Genomic DNA, 20,439 nt, shown 5'->3' with positions numbered 1-20,439 from the left:
TCTGTGACTGGATTTTTTGGACTGGACATTTTGCAAGGTGTGTGCAGTATGAGACGGCTCAAAGCGGACCACAAAAACAACACAACTCCTTAGTAGGCAATATATATACATTTATTTTACATGATTTCAATCCCTAAATGCTCTTTATAGCATATTCATTCTGTAGACATTTCATTTACATCTTCATGTGTAAACACTCATAATAAAAAGACAAATTGCAAATATCAATAAAAGTAAGATTTCAACATCTATTTTTAACAATTCCATTGGCAGGAGAGAGCTATCGACAGCTTTTCGGCATTTTTATTGTCTTTGTGGACCTGTGCGCACAAGACGACATCACACACTGGTTTCTTTAGTGATATTGCTACACATTTTAATATATAATACATTTTCTTTTTAACAACAATACAAAACAATATAGTCATTTCAAAATACTCATAGATCATAACAGGCCAGTTTGATCACTTTCATCTTGTTCAGAAGAGTTAAACAACAAACACAAATAATAAATATATTAAAACTATAACTCATTTATGATTAGTCACAATGAGAGAGCCAAGTCCAGGTGAGGTCTGATCTGTTGTGTGTATTTCATTGTTTTGTGTTAAAATTTCAAAGAACTGGGGTTCTAACTTTATTATTTTTTTCCTTCTTTGGGATCCTGATGTTCCCAGGGCACAGGATCATTTTCGTGTGAGTGGGAGCCAGTCTCCCTCTCCTGCCAGAACTGCTCTACATCTTGCAGTGCTATTCCAACCTTGTTGGTCGGGCTCTCCTGCAGTCCTCCACTCTGGTCCAGTTGTTCTTCAGACTTTTGCTCCTCTGTTCGCCCAGGCTGGTGTGGAGGGAGGTGGGCTGACCTTTCGGGTCTTGGGGTGGGTGACTTTGGGGCAGTCGGGGTGTGTGGTCCTGGCTTGTGTTGTTTCGGCAGTTGTTTGCGGAGGGTGAGCCTTCGCCACAAGCCAATGTAGCCCTCCCTGAACTCCTCAGACAGGGCGAGAACGATGAGAGGATTGACTAGAGAGATGGAGAACATGAGGAGCTGGGCGGAGAGCGTGAAGAGGACTGGAGGAAATGCACCATCAGTCTCTAGGGCGTGCCGCATCCAAACCCAGGACACCCATTGTGGAAGCCACATGGTGGCCATGGCCACCATCAGGCTGAACACCATCAGGGTGAGTTTGCGGGATCGGATCTGCGTTCGTAGGTTCTGGGTCTTGCTGGACCTGCGCTGGCATCGTCCATATGCTTTCCAAAAATAAAGTAGGGCGAAACTCAAAGGCGTGCAGTAGGCCAGGAGAGGGTACACCTTGACGTACACAGACATGAAATCATGGGCATCGACTGGCACTGCTTGAACACAAATCATTCCACTTGCTTCTCTTTGCAGGGTGGAAAAAAGCCACTGGGGAATGGGGACCACACAAGCCAAGAGCCAAGTAAAGAGTAGGACTACCAGGATAGTCTTCAAACGGATGCTTACCTGCTTGGTGGGGTTACTGACATACCTGTAGCAAGCTTTGGCCATGATGGCCACAGTAAAGCTCTTTGCAGCCATACATGAGTGCAAGAACCAGTCACAGGTCTTACAGACAAACAAACCCAAGGTCCAGCTGGCACGGGAATAAGCAGTGGCTTTGAAGGGGACAGCAAATGCCAGGACTAGACCATCAGCTAGCATGAGGTTGAGGATGAGTGCGTTGATCAAGGACAGCTTACTTTTACGCGCATTGGTGATCAGGACTCCCATAGCCGTAACATTCCCTGTGAATCCTAGGACGCAGATGACTCCCAGCACCACTGGAATCAAGACCCTCAGATCTCCGTGATCCAGGTGCTGATATCCACCTCTCTCCAGAAACGAGCGTCTATCCACGGAACTGTTCCCGGCGCTGATGTTCATAACAGGTAACTTGTCCATTTTATCTGTGCTGGATTAGTAAATGCAAATAAATTTGGCAGTATGTGCAGAGAGAGCAAAATTATCTCTCTCAAAACTGCTTCTATTCGCGAATAAACTTCACGCGCTTGTGGAATTGGTCAGTTCGCGCGCTCTTCCCGCTTTTGACTAGACGGCGCGAAAGCGGAGCGGCTTTATAACGGACGGTTTGATTGACAGGTGCCGTCCCCAGCTGACTGACGGCGTTTAATTTCGCCTGCCGCGATCCTCCAGAGTACAATTAAAATGATTTCGGGTATTAAGCACTGGCTGCTACACACGGAGTTACACTTATTGCTTCTATTGTCACTGGAAATTATGGATTTTTTTATTTCCTGTCGAAGACAAAGGCTTGATGATTGCAAATGGAAATATGAGTGAGTTGGAATAAATCTGAATTTTTATGAGAGATTTTACCTCAGTAGCAAAGACGTTGTCCTCGAGCTGAAATAATGTAACGTTAGCTATGTTAGCCTACTTTTTCACATTTAATGTTATTGTAACACGTTGTAAGACGTTATTTGCACCTTTTATAATGTTTGCCATATATTTTATCCTATATCGTATATTCATATCCAAATGGGAGATTTCTCTCACTTCGTGATGGTAGGTTTATTGTACATTTAAATCGAAGTATAAACACATGCAAGCCACAAAAAATAATTTAACACAGCAAGCCAGGAAAAACAGTTCATGTTTTGTTGTCCTATAGATGGGGCATGTTAACTGTGAGCTTGTGTAAATGTTTAAGTTACGTATTTTTCTCTTGAGCCAAATTTACTCTTGTGTGAATTACTAATGTAGTCTTGTACTTGTGTCCACTTTTTATCAGCTAACGTTATAGCAAAAATATCATTATTCTGACATTTTTATTGGATTGAATTCAGAGAATTATGACTAATTTTAAACAAGAATGAGTGTAATTGGGTTTTGACTTAAAACTTTTTAATTGTATTGAGACTTGTTTTGCCTATAGCCGTAATCCCTTGCATAGAAGTGTAATTAAATTTTTGTGCAAATTAAAGAATATATTATGAATAATATAATAATTTATATTTGTTAATAGCATTGTTATCACTATTCTTTCCATATCTTACCAACCAAAATACTATGCTACAGTCTTTAAAAAAAAGTCCATACTAGGGCACAATGTACTCTATTAATTTGAAGGAATTTCCTTTATATATGCATGTGTGTGTGTGTTTTACCTGTATTTTAAACATTACTGTGAATTGAAGTTACCAGTCCCTAATATTCTGCCAAATATATCCTTTTGTGCTCTGCAGAGGAAAGAAAATCGTTATAGGTTTGAAACAACACGTGGGTGAGGAAATCGCATCATTTTATTTCTCTGAATTTGTATGAAGGATAGTATAAACATTGTGTCTGTCCCTTGAACTGTCACACGAGGGCGCCATTGTTTAATTTACGTGTAGTGAAAGGCGAGCAAGAAATGGATCAATTTTATTTCAACTTCTTTTTCGTTTCTTTTTATTTTCAATGAATTCCATTAAGCATAAAGACTGCATGGCAAATAGTTGCATGTAGATACATTCTGAGCTATAAAACTTTTGTGTCATTAAGAAGTTTACATTTGAAGGTTTTTGTTTTCTTCAGAAGAGAACATTACTGGTTCATTTGTACATAATAAAATTCCCTGATATCATTTAACCTTCATGTATAGGCTACATCATGATACCAGTATTTCTGTCATCCTCAGGCCAAAGTGATGTAACTGAACGATGACGTTTTAACAGTCTCAGACAAATGCAGTGGAAACAATGGAAAAGATGACATCTGATTGTTAAAGGTTCATTTGATGGTACCGAACAGATATTTTCTTCATTGACTCATTATAGATGACATGTTGCATGCAATAATACTTTTCACCCAGCACTGCACTGAAGAAAAAAAGAAAAAAAATCAGGGTATACTGTAAAGTTATGAGCATACTGAGATAAAGTGGAGAGTATGATGCAAAATTCAAGTACTTCAATTCTGCGTACTGAAAATCAATGTCGCTGCAATTCTTTTCCCTTCTTACACGAAGCTATTTTTCACATTTCTTGTAAAAACATTCACAGTTCACAACCCGAAATCCACCCTTCTGAAAACCCTACCACCCTCCACCCCTTCTGCCGCCCAAGTATCCAAATATGAAAAGAAGGCACCACAGCTTATTAATGGTTACATCAAAATAAGAGGACAACGTGAAATGACAAAACATGACCAGTGGGATTGACTTGTACTACAGAGCTCCTTTCAAGAGGAATAATCAGGTCAAAAGGGACTGTGATTCCATCCACAGATTGTTTGTTTCAACACTACAATCAGCGCAGATCACATTCTTAGGCTATTACGAATCAGTCAGACATTTCAGAGGAAGTTGGAGGGCACTGTGTTTCAAAAAGAATGGAAATCCATTGTGTTTTTATTTTATTTTTTTGTAAAGGCACCCCTTTGTTTCCAATGCCAGGATGTCAGCGAAGGCCTGTCTTTTTGCCTTATTAAAGATTCTTCATATCATTGGAGTGAAAATGTACATTTGTCCAGATTTAAAGAGTCAGGCATTTCCTTCCAGCAGAGAAATGAATAAATATGATAAATAAACACGTTTTCAGAAGAGGAACTGCAGATACTTAATTGAGGAAGAATGATTGTGCAGGGAAGGATGCTACTTGCGTGTGAAAGTCTGGCTGCTTCCTTGCACAAGGTCAGCATCTGTCCATACTTCTCCCTACATCAAAGGTAACTTCCTGTTTCTCATCACAAAAGACAACTTGCAATCTCCTGCCAAGCTGCAGCATTTTATTCCTCTTTCTCTCTCTTTTCAGGTACGTGAGGAGGCGGTACAGTTGTGCTAGTTGACCTTATCTTGGAATATGTAAAGGTTATTGGTGGCTGCCACAGCGATGATGTTCTCATAAGGATGCCAGGCAGTGTGGAGGATTTTCTTGCTAAAGTCCAGGCTGTCCACACTGATTTCATCTTTGCGACGCTTTCCTCCCACACACACCTTCCTTGGTTTCAGGATCGCCCGAGGCTTGCTGTTCTCCCGGGACGCCTCCAGAGTCACGTCACGCTTCGTATTACGGTCGAACATTCGGAAGAAGTTGTTGTAAGAGCCGGTCATGATCACACTGAAAACAGAACAAAGAAAAACATCAACAATATTCATTATTAAAGCATTATTTTGCTTTTGAATAATTGTGCATTGATTGATTTATTATTTACAGCTGGACCAGTGTGCTTATTAAAATAAACATTTAATGCAGATGTGCAAAACACTGACCTGTCTGATCCATTCCAAACACATTCAAATTTGTCGAAGATGCAATCATTCTCATACAGCGAACACAGCTTACTTCTTAGGTAATCGTGGACCTGGTGGATGAAATGGTGGCAATTTTGATTGTCAATATTAAACACTGGTTTTCACATCTTTAAAAATTCCTCTCTTTTTAGACAGTGTGTGACTGCTAAATACCCCATCAAATAATTTGATGAACATTTCCTGTGTTGTCATATTTTCTAGCCCATTGGTGGGATGAAGTAAAGACTATTTGAGAAACCGAAGATTGATGAGGTAGGTTATGTTTATGATTCAGGAATGTTCTCATTCTAGAGAGCATTGTATTACATTTGTTTAGTGCAATATTTTTGTTCTGTTTATTGAAAGAGAAATATACATATGAATGTGTATGTGTGCAACAAGTCTTCCTTTGTCTACCAAAACAGCCAAATATAATTTAACATAGCCCTTAAAATTCGGCCATTTCTTAAATGTAGATAGTTTGCAACCCAATGTTGTACCTGATAGGTTTCCAGTGGTCTGCTCTCCATGTTGAGATCCCAGACCTTCACTGTCAGGTAGTCCCGTGTCATCAGGTACCGCCCACTGTGGCTGAACTTTACGTCAGAGATGGAGGAGATGATTTCAGAGAAAAAGGAGCGATTGCTTGGGTCTTCTGGCTCCTCGAAAACTAGAAGAGAATAATGAGAAATCAAATACAGAAATATTAAAATGAGGATAAAACAGGCCCCGTCCCTACTGAATATACCATCTCACTCAGAAATATCACAGAAGTAAAATGACTTGCGAGGGCTGTTTCATGTTAGCTTTAAAAACAAGCAACTTTCCAAAGAAAGTTTTCTTGAAACACTTGCTTCCCAACACGTCATAAATCTGCTTGGCTCGCCAGGGAAATAATACACCTGTCAGAGCAGAGAAACTGATATTTATCGTCTATTATCGATTGTCCTCTCACTGTTTTGTTGACTCTGTTGCGGATTATCCTGTGATGTGTCTGCAGGCGTCTACACAGTGGATGAAAAAACACGGGCAGAGGGGGAGGAAACAGATCAATGCTTGCAGGGAAATTTGAGCACTGGTGGACTGCAGGTGTTTGTCATGAGCATGCCATGTCACATTGTGAGCCTGTCCACCTGCAGTCTTGCTGGGTGTCATTCAGATGGGGCTAATGAGTCCTCTGGGGAGAGATGTTAGGGGCTATGGCCCTCCGTCTGCTCTCCGCTGCTGCTTGGAGCCCTGCTGGGCTTGGTTAGCCTCCCCCGCCTGACACCGCAGATTGATTTTTAAGAATATTCTTTAGGATGCCTGGAAGATTTATTAGTGTGTATGGAAGGAGCAACACACACGCACACACTATGCAATGGAGAAGACATTGAGGAGGTCTTTCCTGAGGCAGACTGGCACATCCGCCTGCTGTGAGATCATGTACCAAAGAAAAAATCGACAGATGTGTGTATAATTTAGGTCAGTGTGGTGCTGGAGATACAAACCAAGGCAGCTATAACCGAAGCACTCACAGTTGTTGCCCCCTCCAGCAAATCTGGCCTTTTAAAATTCAGCAGCAGTATGTAAATATCTATTCAACAGGATGTGAACACATGGACCAGTGAGCACGTCAATAAAACAAAGGAAATTACCAAATTCTTTCAACGGTGAAAAAAACTATACACACAGCTATCTGCCCTTGAGCATTGATTTTTATGCCAAGCTTAAATGTCAGTGCATTCAATCTGATCATCAAATGCACATGGAAGCCCCAACCATAAACTGGAGACCTAAAGAAATGGAAATATGTCAATTTGTGGTTATCAGTTCAGCCATGTGCAGCCAAAAGAGATGTCCCTGTAAACCACCAGTACAGGCTCATCAGTCGGCACTGTGTCCAATCCCCAAATGAAATTAGCCAGTTAAGCTCAAGGAGATGCAGTCATATTAAAAATTAGCATAATCCTCACCTCCAACGCCCTCGCCCTAGGTGGAAGAGAGGCTAATCCCTCTCAAGAGCACATCTGTGCTCTTCGTAGACAACAGTGTTCCTGGAGCTGTACTGGCTCTTGCATTTTTATTGTTATAATGAAGATTGGAAGAATGCAGGAACGACTCATTTAAAAAGATCGACAAAATGTTAACAATTTTAAATAAGCAGGCATCAGTATTATCACCTATTGGGGCTTTGTTCAAATCCCTTTTCCTAAATATTAAACGTTGGAGCAGAATAACTAGAGACACGAATAATGCTGCGTTATACTTTTCTAAGCTATCTATCTTCCTTTGATCTTTCTGCTGCATTTCAGCACATTATCACAGTCAGGATGAAACAACCAATAAGAAAGAAACATTGCAGATCTCTTTGTTATCTCAAAGTCTGAGATGTTCAATTGAACTCGTTCATTTTTCATCAAATTCTCCCATAATCAAAGTTATCTGAGTTAAGATATACACATTCTAGTATGCTGGTTTTCAAAAGTTTGGGGTTTGTAAGATTTCTTATCAAATGTTTTTAAAAGAAGTCTCACCAAGGTTTCATTTATTAGATCAAATATACAGTAAAAACAGTAATAATGTGAAATATCACAATTTAAACTTATTTCTAACAGATCATTTATTCCTGTGATAACAAAGCTGAATTTTCAGCAGCCATGACTTGTCTTCAGTGTTATTCAGAAGTCTTTATAATATGCTGATCTGGTGTTCTAGAAAACACCTGATAGTACTTCCCAGTATTTTGGTAAATATCGTATTTATTGTATTGTAAGTATTTTTTCTTTTATAAATATGACCCCAAACTTTTGAACAATAGTGCGTTGTAGTCTTACATTTTGAGTGGTTGTCACAGAGCGCTGATGCCCTCATGTCACACAGACGTATGGAGCCTTTACTGCTACTGTAGACGAAGGTGTTGCACTGGTTAGGGTGAAACTCTGCTGCCGTTATCACCTCCGTCAGCTCCTCCATGTTCGCTGGCTTTATGTCTACAATGTCTGAAAAAGCAGCTCAGGAAAAACTTGTAGGTTTATTAGTAGCACAATTAATGAATTTACAATTGTGCTTGGCCTTGTACCAAAGGTAAACTTTCTTTTTACAAAACAATTTTTTGTCAAATTTAATGACATGAAAGGATACTGAAGCTTCTGTTTGTGATCTCTAGGTTCCACAGGTTGATCCTCAAGTCATCAGTGGACATAAAGGTCTCATAGTCGCTGTTGACAGAGATGGAGTTGATGTGGTATGTGTGCGCATTGGAAAATACTCTCCGAGGTGTTGCCTCAACCATGAGGTCCATGGGCCGCAACACTGGCACCTGCGAGAAGATAAGAGGAAAAAGAAAGGTCAGAATCTGCTGTAACAATTACAACAGCCTCAACTCAGTCGTTCTTTATCCAAAGATTGTTGTGCATTTTACCACTAGGGACCCTCTTGTTGTCATCAGCAATCACTGGGACATACATACATAAACCACAACTCTATTTAAAGAATGCTGAAATAAGCAGCAGGTGAGAACAGGGAGAGAGTTTTGCTTATTTTTATATTCCATTTATTTATTTATTTTAAAGGAAGTATACGTTTTTTTGTCATTTTAAAAGTATAATCGCTTTTGTCCAAAGTACAAGCCATCAAGTGTGATATTCTGGACTGTAATGTAAACTAAAGGCTACTGACTGCATACATTAATTAAAACAGGGAGGAAAACTAAGCTCCTCAAACCATATCATGGGGTCTATAATAATTGGTAGAACTGTTTAAAAATGCACGATTAACCTTTTTTTTTTACATACAGTTCTATATTTGGCACCTCACATCTAATTTGGGCTAATGACCATTATGATGGTGCTCAATGTGCGTTTGGCATTTTGTGGGCTGGGACCATCCAGCGGGACACATTTTATAAAAGTCCACTGAACTACACTCCCTGCTGTGAGCTGGTGCCCAGAACAGCACCAGTGCCCCACCCGCAGGTCCTAATTGCAGTATGCAGATGCGTTCTGGCCTGTTTAACTGACGCTGAGGTTTAGAGCCAGTGCATGTCGTTCCAAAAAAAGTGTCGCTCATTACCACATCACAGAAGCACCACTGCCTTATGTGAGAGGCATTCAAATCAGTCCTTAGCTATACAATGACCCTTTAGGCTTTTAAACCACTGCTGTAATGTTTCAGCTGCATTCAGATAACAAGCTAAAATGCTTCAGTGGTGGAGGATGACTGCAGAGAGCTTTTAAAGTTGAAAATGTAGATTAGGTTGTTTTGGTTTAGCTGTGCACGCTCAAGTGCACACATTAGAATTTCATGTGCTGTTTATCATGCCGACAGATTTATATGTCATCCTTTTATTAGTCTCAGCATAAGATGGCACAACCATGGACCACCCACAGTTTATTCACTGATCCTCTGATGCTTTCATAAGCGTCTGATATTATTTTCATAAGGGTACATTGTATGGCTTTTAGGGAGAACTAGTCATTGGATCTGACGTGTTGTCATCAGCATATAGCAAGTAAATCTACATCACTTTGTATATTCTGAACTCTGTTTATTGATTGCAGAAGTTTTAAGAACTGTGTGTACTTTAATAGTTATTAAATGAAAAAAAGACATTTGAATAGATTTTTGCATTAATTATGTTTTTGGAGCAATTCAATTATGTTAGATTGTTTCACTGTGATTCTATTGAACAATAATTTTTGGATTGCCTAAGGATCTTCTAGTTAACAATTAACTAAATATTTTCTTTCTAGTGTGAAGAACATTTTAATAATATAAAGAACCATTTTGCATTATGAAAAATCTATTATGCATTGGAAAGTTTATATTAATGTTAAAGATTCTACATCAGTGCCTTGCTCAAGGCCAAGGGCACCTAAGTCGTGGTATTGAAGGTGGAGAGAGCACTGTACATGCACTCCCCCCACCTACAATTCCTGCCAGCCTGAGACTCAAACTCACAACCCTTTGATTGCGAGTCCGACTCTCTAACCCTTAGGCCACGACTTCCCATGTCCGGCTACAGGAATCTGTCCTTCTCTTTACATATAAAATGACTGTGGAATCTAAGGAGGTCCCTCTGTTTCTAATGTGCCTTGAGGGAAAATAACCTCCTGTGCCAAACTCAGTGGTCCCACATTAGTTCAGAGAGCAAACAGATCACACAGGAGGAAAGCAGAGAGCAAAAGAGCATGGAATAGATAAGAAAACGCATTTATTTTCTACCACTGAGATGAGCAGGGGGATGGGGGATTGGCCAACACCTTCCTTTCAGTTTTTATGGCACAGACAGCATTAGTTAGGTCAAATATCACAAGAATCCATTTTGATTTGCTGTATTGTTATAAAAGGTCAGGTATCCGCTGGCTGTAAATGGCATGCCTTGTATCACGTCAGCTCATGGACTACAGAAACTAGACCACTGTAAACCTTAGGGGTAAAATTGCATACTGAGACAAGAGTAAGATCACAGCGCTGGCACCAGAGACTGCCAGAACACATGACGCTTGTCTCATCTCTCCCCTCCTCCATCACTACCGGAGCTCCACGATAAACCCGTCTCTGCATCTCCACCGCACATACATTTCACGGTCCAAATGGGATTGCCGCCCGCTCCGTGCCATCACCCTGGTGTCAGGCTAATCTTCTGCCCGGACAGACAATGGTGGAGGAGTGGAGAGCTTTAATCCATTAGGACGTGGAGCAGAAAACAGACACCACACCAAACATTAATGGGTACTCGGAGTCGCGCCCTCTTTGTATCTGTATTCAATTTGGAGGGATGAACTCATGGAGAACGACAGAGAAGGAGAGCAAAGGGAGGATTGATAGTGAGCCCCTTCACTGCAAATTATCGCCTGCCTTTGTCCTTGCTGTTTGATTATGAATGAATGCCTTTTGGTCGCTGACAGCTTATCATTTGTCAGCATTGGTGCTGAACACAGAGAATGAGATTTTCATATGAGAATGTGAGAGAACAGAAGCAACTTCTCAAAGCATTAATGAGAACATGCACCAGCAGATTTATAATAAACCTCTGAGTTCCAGGTACGAGATTGAAATAGATGTACTTCAGTGGAGGGTGAAGTTTAACTGTTCAGCTGTCTGCCATTTCAGCTTCTTCAAAAAGCAAAACTACATGTTTCAGCATGCATCACTGTCAGCTAAACCACTGAAAACATAGACAAAACCTTGGAAGAACATATCAAATCTGGAGAAATTAGATTATGCTCAAAGAAAATGAAGCCTGTTTTAAAGGCTATTCATATGTACTGTATTGTGACAGTTTTCTATAATTAAGGACATTCTTTTTTTTCTAATTACTGTAATGCAAAGTAAATCAATTCATTAGTTGAATGGTAATTTATTTATAAATCATTGTAGTTTTTGTTGTTCAAAGTTTCATTTATGCTGATTCAAATAAAAAGTATTTTACAATCATAATGAGAATTTAATTTGAATTCGAATTATAGTCATAAATTGTCATGAAAAAGATGTCAAAAAGCAACCATTGTTATTTTTCTTATGCAAAATGTAACTTCTTTATTTTGTTCATTGTCAGAATCATATTCTGAAATATCTAGTGAACAGATAAGATAAATATTGAGTATCCATATGAAAAAATTAACTTGATTTTATTGTGTATTTGTAGGTGCTGGGACTTGTATGACTTGTATGCTAACCCGTAACGAGGTGATGGTGGCCGGGTCTCTGATTCTTCCGTCTTCATCCTTCAGGTTGTATCCCTCCGGTCTTTTATCCCTCTCACTGATCTTCCACAGTTTCACAGTTTTATCTGAAAATAAGCCATTACACACAGAGCAACTTCAGTAATAACGCTTGGAAGGAAGCAAGGCATTATAAAAAGACAGATTGAAAGAAAGCAGAAAATAAGAAGGTGGCCAGTGGGACATTTTGCAGTCTGTGGTACACAATCTGGCACACGGCTGGAAAAGATCCAGCACCAACAGAGAACGTAAACCGTAGCCATACCATCTGAACCTGGGGAGATGTATGATGTCATTGGAAGACTTGACTGTTCCCTACTGTTCCAACTATCTTTTGTTAAAATCACAGCAGCTATCACATATAAATAATAGCTCACATTAAGACTGAGATCCTAGTTTGCGGTCTAACGCATTAACTGGCTTCAAAATATCTTATTTTGTGCTCCAAAGAAGAAAGTCAATGTGAAGATGAGTAAACTAGGCCTTCGACAGAGATCTCAAACATAGACTCACCATTGGTGGAGAGCAGGAAGTAGGCAGCATTCTGCTGAGGCAGCCAGCGTATCTTGTTGATTTTCTCCTCAATCTCTAAACTCTTCAGGTAGTCAAACTCCGGCTCGTGACTCTGAAAGGTGCTGTAAACATTATACTCCCCACGTCTGTGAGGCTGGTTCTTGCTCTGTGGGTGAAAGGAGAGAAATCCCAGCATATGCTGTGTTATGCTTGTATATAGCTACTATATGTGGAGGGAGATCTTTGGAAAAATAACTACATTCTTATTGGTAGTAGAAAGCATAATCAAATTAGTCTAAAATATATAATATATGAACACGCAAGGATAGAGGATGTTTAAAACTTAAATAATGAGCACTTAGAGATCAATAGAAATCTGCAGAGCTTTCTGCCTGTGAATATCCCATAATGTGCTGCCAATTCTGTTAATGGCTTATTGCAGGTTTCCTGGTCACAGTTGGAGTATTACATTAATGCATTCGCAGTCAATGGCAGACTGGAAATAAGGAAGTTTCCACATTGGGAATTATCAAAACCAATAATTGTGTAAACCACTCATGCAGTTGAATTAAAGTAAACAGAGAAGGAGTCCCTCTTTAGAGGGGGCTGTAAGAATCTACCCGTGTTAGGCATTTAGGGTATTGCACAGAAGAATGCATAGTCATATGTGACTGTATTTTAGTGGAAAATCCTGCATAATTGGTGTAACTACCTAAAATTTGTAATGTTACAGTAGTTCAGCAATGACGGTTTTTCAATTACAAGCTGCTTTTTCCAATGAGCTTTACCGCACACCATTGTATTGCTCACTGCTTTACTAAATGTTTCTCTGTCTCATATAGTATGTTGAAAAATCTGGTTCTTTTTGGACTGTTTATGTAAATAAACAGATTCAAAAACGGTTCACAGATTTAAGACTCTAAATACCATTTTAGGCCTCTTAAAGTTGAATATTTCCAGTGGGTACAGGGCACTTTCTAATCATCTGTCACTGGCACTGTTAATCAAATAGCTACATTAGTAAGCATACTAATTTAGGATGAATTTATATGCTGCCGTTTATTACTACTGTATGCTTTTATCTATTAGGTATACATTTTTTGGTGAACTATCCCTTTAAGTTCAGTGCAGTGTAGTTAGTTGCTAAATGTTACCAGCTTGTAGTGTAGCTAACTTCTTAACTTCCCCATCGATGTTCTCTGTTTACTGACCAAACACCTAAAAAAAAAAAAAAAGCTTCACATCTGAGCATGTGCACCTGAGCCTTATAGAGACCTCACCTGTGTTAGTATTGTGTGTCTACTGAACCCTGTTAAAGACTACAGGAAGTTGTGTTAAAGGGTGCGGCTCTGTGGTTTTTGCTCACACATGAAAGAAAAGCATTGATTTTATTGACCTGCTGTCTTGCTGTGTGGGTCTCTTGTTTACAGGAATGAATGCATAGGAAAGATTTCAGGGTTTAATCTTACCTCTTGTTCCCTTTGGAAAACCACAACTCTTCCTCCCTTGTCTCCTGTGGCCAAGAGCTCTCCAGTAGAGTTGAACTCCACAGTAGAGATGATGTCAGCTGCAACAGAACACAAGAGAGCCTTATTTATACAAGACTTACCACTCTTTGTAAAGGATATTATACGGACATCATTATTGTAAAATAAACCACAAGAAGTTGATCTTGTATCTCTTTGAAGAGGTTTATTTGGAGGTTAATAACTGGCTCACTGTATGTACATCATGCCACTTATTACACAACCACTTTCTAAACAAAGAAATGGACATGAAATATTGATTTGAATGTAAATTATTTAATTATACAACAAGAAAGACTGTGTAGTAATAGAAAAGATGAAACTAAGTAGGTAATTGGTCGCTTTAGCATCATAAAAATATTAGGTAACTTTTTAGTATGGGACCAATTCTCTATATTAACTAGTTGCTTATTAGCATGCTGATTATTAACATATTGGCTGTCCATAAGTACATGTTAAGCACATATTCTGCATTACCATTTCTACATCCCTAATCCTACCCAATACCTGAATTTAACAACTACTTTACTAACTTAATAAGCTGCATTTTAGGACTGTATTGAGGCACCGTAAAATAAAAATGTCTTGACTTGACATGAATGCAAATGACATCTGAAAGTTGCAATGAAAGAAAAGATGACCAATCTTAAATATCTTCCTTTTTTTCTTCACAAAGTTACTGTATGACCCACGACAGCATGAACATCCTTCTAAACGTCATACGTAGAAGAAAGAAAGTCATACAGGATTGGAAAGGTGTGTAATTGAGCTTATTTTTATTTCTATAATTTTACATTGGAATAATGGATGTTTCCAGAACAATATTTACTCATAGGACAGTTATTCTCAGGCCTGCTTCAGAATATTCTTATAACAAGATAGTGTTGTTGGGAACGTGTTATGAAATATTCAGAGAGGGCCTTTGTGTCCTGCAATACCAGAATGCAATAAATAATAAGCTTTGTTTAATCTATTAATCACAACAGAATTTCATAACAGAAGCTTTCATAAATGCATTTGTTTGTCAAACAACATGTGATTTGCAGGAAAACAGCAATTAGTCCTCCATCTGCATGCATATGTTAAAACCATGCGCATGCTTAAAATCTGCATCTCTTAGAAGCTGTCAATACCTATCGGACGAAAGGTGTTCTAGTGTCCCACATTTGTGAGAAAATAGGTTAAAAGAGACTTAGGAAAAGAACTGAAGTTTTTGTGCATACAAACACATAAAATAATCCCTCAAAATCATTACGGGATCCTTGGATCAAACCAGAAGGCTGAAAAAAATGTAGTGTACTTAAACAGATAAAGAGAGCAAGAGCTGCCATTCCCGCAGCATGAACCGCTCCGAATTCTCCTCCCCTCCAGAGAGAGCCGACGCTCCCCTCCTCCGGCTGTTCCCCCTTTCCTTCCATTCATTATCATCTGACACAGAAATACACAACATCCTTCACGTTCAACACTAAATCCACAGGATTCACCACTGAGGACAGAAATTTACATACGACAGGATTAACTCGAGACATCTAATAAATCAGCCTAGAAAGACTGATTATAACACTGCTACACCGAGAAAGAGAAGCAAAGTTATCTATCAAAAAACAGTCATCTTTTCCAGGCATATGAAACTAAATTAGCAATAGGGTTCAAAACACCACAAATATTGTGACTGATTGTATTCATCCAAATATTTCTGAACCTCTAGATTCTAGGCCGATTATATCTGAAGGAGGGTTTCATACCTTTAAAAAAAATCTTTTAGCTTACTCAAAAAGACACATTTGTTTGAAGGGTTGTGAGCACAAAACAGCAGATCACATTGCTTGATTATTCTATATTGTTCTGCTCACAGTAGAAATCTACACACTTGCTTCTGTAAATGTTGCGTCTGGAGTGGAATATGCTTATGAAAGACGAAGGGGTTGAGATGTAACAAGTAGGAAAGCCTGCTTCAGTGAAATTTTTTTTTTTTTTTTTGGAGAAACCACACACCCTCAATGGATTTATTGCTTGCTGAACTGAAAATGGGAGGGAGTGGTTGCCATGGAGACCCCTTCCATTACTCTTGTGCTACATTTGACTGAAAGACTTTGCTGCGTATGTAAAACAGCCTGAACGCGTGGTTTACAGCGTCTGATGCCAGTCAATGGCACAGTGGGGGAGAGGCAGAGAAAATGTAGGCTTTTTCTGAACATGGCTACTGAATGCTGAAACACACAGTCCTGAAATATGGTCACAGACAGCTGAGGAACAGGATGATTTGTTCACAGCAGCACATTCTTTCCTACTGTACATTGTGCTGCTTGTTGTTTTCATACTTTTACTGAGAGACAATGTATTTTTAGTTTAATTTTTTGATTATAATGTATTTATTAACATATTTTTGTATGAAATCCGAGAGCTTCATATGTGCATCAAAAACGGACACAGGAGGAAAGAAATTGTTGAATGAAGTCATTATTTTTGTTTTCTTTGCCCACAAAGTATTCTTATAGCTTTATAACATTACAGTTGAACCACTGATGTCACAAGCAATATTTTAATGATGTCCTTACTACCTTTCTGGGCTTTGAACATGTCATTTGTGTTTATTTCTATGTAGGGTCAGAAAGCTCTTGGATTTCATCAAAAATATCTTAATTTGTTTTCCAAAGATGAACAATGATCTTATGGGTTTTAAACAACATGATGGTGAGTAGGAATGGTGTGTTAGGTAAATAATTAAAGTCATGACCACACAGCACATTCATTTACTGATTATCTTTCTGTCCTTAGTTTCTCAACAGTGAGCAGCTTTAAAACATCTCAGGAAAGCTTCCTGAAAAGAGCTGGATGTCAAATAAGGTGATGATACAGAAGCAGCTCTTGGATGCAGCAATGTTAATCAATCGTTGAGGTGCACCTGACCGTAGACCCTCTGCTTGGCAATAACGCAGGCCTTTTCTCATTATAAACACATTAGCACACTGGAGTCTGAGACAGGGAGAAAACGGATGACAATGTTTTAATGTGTTTGCTCAATTACAGACATGTTATTCCTCATCTTACACTCAAGGATAAATGGGACAGCAGAGAAGGAAAGGGAAATGTGAGATTGGGGGGGGGGGGGGGGGGGGGGGTCCTATAATCAAAGCATCTGTTGACTCAGAAAGAGAGAGTGATTTTATAAAAGCAATTTCAAGGCCCTGTAGTCCAGTGTTCCCTTGCATGTTACAGTTTGACAAGGAAATATCCAGGAAGAGGGTAGTTCACAATTTGATATCCCTGTTTGACTTACTTCAGTGACTGTGAACAGTAGGGGTGTGGGTGAATCGCACAATTATTTTTAAATATATATATATATATATATATATATATATATATATATATATATATATATATATATACAGTATATATATATATATATATATATATATATATATATATATACAGTATATATATTTGAAAATAAGAACAAATTTTGTAATCATTATGTAAAATAATGCTACAGGACCTACAGGACCTACATAAACACCCCCCCCCCCCCCAAAAAAAAAAGATATTGACCACACCATACCCCCTGATTTTATTTTCAATCACTGCCTATAGTAAAGTCTCACGGAAAATAATGAACAAATTCATTTTCATTTCTTTAAACAAAATATAATTTCTTATTTCTTTCTTTAGGGGAGAAACATGATGCAGACATGTTGGGAATCAGATTTCACATCTAAATTTCCTACAGGTTAGTGATCTATTTTGAATGTATTTATGCTTAGCTGCCTATGACAAATAAAGTGGGCAATACATTACAGAGTGCAGGCAATCAATCCTGCGGGCACCCATGTCTGTAACAGCAGGGTCAAAGGTCAGGGTCTCATATACCCAGACTGCTTCTGGGAAAGAATGATCTGTCTCATGCTGTAATTTGTAGCCTGTCTCATTACTCACAAGCCATAAAGTGGGTTACTGTGCCAGCCTGTCTAATCTCTGCAACTCCAGCAGCTATTGAGCATGTATGATCATGGCTTCCCCATCACAAAGGCATCATGGGAAATAACGAAAATATAATGTTCGGAATGGCATATTAGCATACTACCCTTACCAATTCACCAGTATGTACAATTTACACAGTATGTATAATTTTTTAACATCAACCACAAATTTTAATGTTGTTTTGACTAATTTAATGGCAATAAATTTAAATATATATACTAGTGCTGTAAAATATTTAATCACATTCAAAATAAAGTTTTTGTTTACATAATATATGTATGTGTGCTGTGTATATTTATTATGTATATATAAATACACACACATGCATGTATATATTTCAGAAAAATATGTTATGGTTATATGGTTATTTATTTTAGTGCTGGGCAATAAGTAAAAAAAAAAAATTAATCTCGATTAATCACATAATTGTCTGTGATTAATCGCATTGTTATGCACAAAATTCAATAATGAATTCAAAAGTACTATATTGTCCACTTTTTTATTTAAAGTTCTGCAATATGAACAAAAGTACAATAACATTTTGTTTGCAAAAACTTTAAACAAATACGGTGCTTTTTTAACACAGTATTACTTTATATAGCCTAATAGCAGTTAAATATATATATTGTAAATCTCAACTTAAACATTAATGTAGTCAACTTAAATTTAAAACCAAAGCTATTTGTCACTGCAAGGGCATTAATGTTTATATAGAAAATATTTTATAGTTTGTTTTAGAAAAACTAGTCATGCTCAGTTCAGAGCTTCCAACATAACATTATAAGACACCTCAATGCAGCAGAGTGCGGTGTGGGACAACATTTGAGGGGCGAGTGCAGGCGGGTAGAGATGTAGAGTGTGCGGGATGCGGGAGAATAAGGGTGTACTCACACTAGGCAATCTTAACTGTGCTCGGGTTCGTTTAGCCGTCCCAGGCTCGGTTGGTAAGAGTTGGCCCACATGTAGTGTGAGCACCATTGTCTGATATGTTATGTGCAGCATGAGTGCGTGTACATTTCTTAGCGGCAAAAATGATAGATCTGTAAAGCAATATATTGTGAGAGGGCTGTGTGTGATCCATCCCAAATGATTCAAAATAATAAAGCACAAAGTTGACAAAACGATGCACTGTGCTGAGCTAGAATGCTTCTGCCTTCACGTGCTGTCGGAAACCTATCCTATCCTATTTCTTATGAAGTCATGATTACAAGCTCGTTGCATTCTCAAACATGTGATGGCACCCATCCCAAACCAGTACTGATCAACATCCCACCCCTCCTGTGACCTACAGTCTGTCTGTGTGTATTCAGAGCCAGTAAACACCAGGCTTTCAAAATAATAATAAAATAAACACTGTTAATGCGCGATAAAATAATTGTTCTGTTAATTAATTAATGTGTTAACGCAATAATGCATTAACTTGCCCAGCCCTAATTAATTTATAATATAAATTATATGAATATAAATATAGACATGGAAATACAATTCATAAATATTTTCAGAATATATACAGCAGTAGTTGGCAACAGGCGAAAATCAGGCAGATTATTTTGATAGTAGCTGGTTCTGAAATAGATCAGAGAACTTTCTTGTGTGAATGTTTTATTTTGAGATGAATTGAGAGCTTTTATTTGGAAAAGCTGGTTCAAACATTAATGGGCTTTCCCAGTTATTTTTTATCACCATATCTCCCACGTATGTGTGTTTTAGCAAGGTGGTGTTGCAAGTTGGTGAATGAAAATTAGAGACTGACTGATATATCGATTTGCCGATATTTTCACCAATATTTAAGCATTGTATCATAATTGGTTTTGTAATATCCGATAAACGCCGTCATCTTGTGGGTCTTTTGAGAATTGGGCACATGATCACCATTGCAGCACATCTGAGGGGAGACGAGACAACAACAACAGTGTGCAGGTACTGTTAGTTAGTAAACTTTATTTAACATAACAGCCATTTATGCACAAATTAGAGGCCTTACATCAGCGGTTCTCAATTCCAGTCCTCGCGCCCCTCGCCGTTTTTTCGGACTGTACCAAGCTTACTTGCCACATATATATTGTTTTTACCGTGTAGCATATTAAAAAAGTTTAGCATTATACAATACATTCTTATTTCACATGCAATTTTCCACAAAAAAACTAAGCACTCTGCAGTATCCTAGTATTACATTCTGAACACAGTTGGTGTTTAAAATCCCACTGTTCAGAGCATACTAACAACATCACCGGAACCAAGTCTATTATAGTCACCCTTGGCTTATATTGATTTACACATTGATTTTCATGAAGGCAAAATGAGAATGAGATCAAGATGATGCTCAATATCAAGATGTTAAATGGCACTATGCAGAAAAAGGAGACACCAGGTCAGCAAAGATTGGGAGGAAAAACAAGTGGAATGTGTTTTGAAGTGTAGCCCTCACAAACATTTAAAATCTCACTGAGGTTTCAGCGT

General features: G+C 38.4%; 2 protein-coding genes across 3 annotated transcripts in view; both read right to left on the bottom strand.

Moving 5' to 3' along the window:
• Nucleotides 1-122: 122 nt before the first annotated feature.
• On the bottom strand, nt 123-2,052 carry LOC127971677 (G-protein coupled receptor 151-like). Its single transcript, XM_052574870.1, has one exon. The coding sequence runs from the start codon at nt 1,922-1,924 to the stop codon at nt 641-643; it is 1,284 nt and encodes a 427-aa protein (XP_052430830.1). The 5' UTR covers nt 1,925-2,052; the 3' UTR covers nt 123-640.
• Nucleotides 2,053-3,416: 1,364 nt separating this feature from the next.
• Nucleotides 3,417-20,439, bottom strand: part of LOC127971797 (serine/threonine-protein phosphatase 2A 55 kDa regulatory subunit B beta isoform) — a 50,770-nt gene continuing 33,747 nt past the window's right edge. For both annotated transcript variants that reach the window (XM_052575023.1, XM_052575024.1), the window contains exons 2-9: nt 13,945-14,042; nt 12,476-12,641; nt 11,918-12,030; nt 8,379-8,556; nt 8,072-8,236; nt 5,756-5,925; nt 5,235-5,326; nt 3,417-5,082 (exon numbers count right to left, since the gene is read on the bottom strand). In XM_052575023.1, coding sequence (XP_052430983.1) covers nt 4,803-5,082; nt 5,235-5,326; nt 5,756-5,925; nt 8,072-8,236; nt 8,379-8,556; nt 11,918-12,030; nt 12,476-12,641; nt 13,945-14,042 — 1,262 coding nt within the window. In that variant the 3' untranslated portion in view covers nt 3,417-4,802. The remainder of the gene's footprint in view (nt 5,083-5,234; nt 5,327-5,755; nt 5,926-8,071; nt 8,237-8,378; nt 8,557-11,917; nt 12,031-12,475; nt 12,642-13,944; nt 14,043-20,439) is intronic.

Source organism: Carassius gibelio, chromosome B14, assembly GCF_023724105.1.
Source record: "Carassius gibelio isolate Cgi1373 ecotype wild population from Czech Republic chromosome B14, carGib1.2-hapl.c, whole genome shotgun sequence".
Classification (NCBI taxonomy): domain Eukaryota; kingdom Metazoa; phylum Chordata; class Actinopteri; order Cypriniformes; family Cyprinidae; genus Carassius; species Carassius gibelio.
This window is presented reverse-complemented; position numbering and strand designations above follow the sequence as displayed.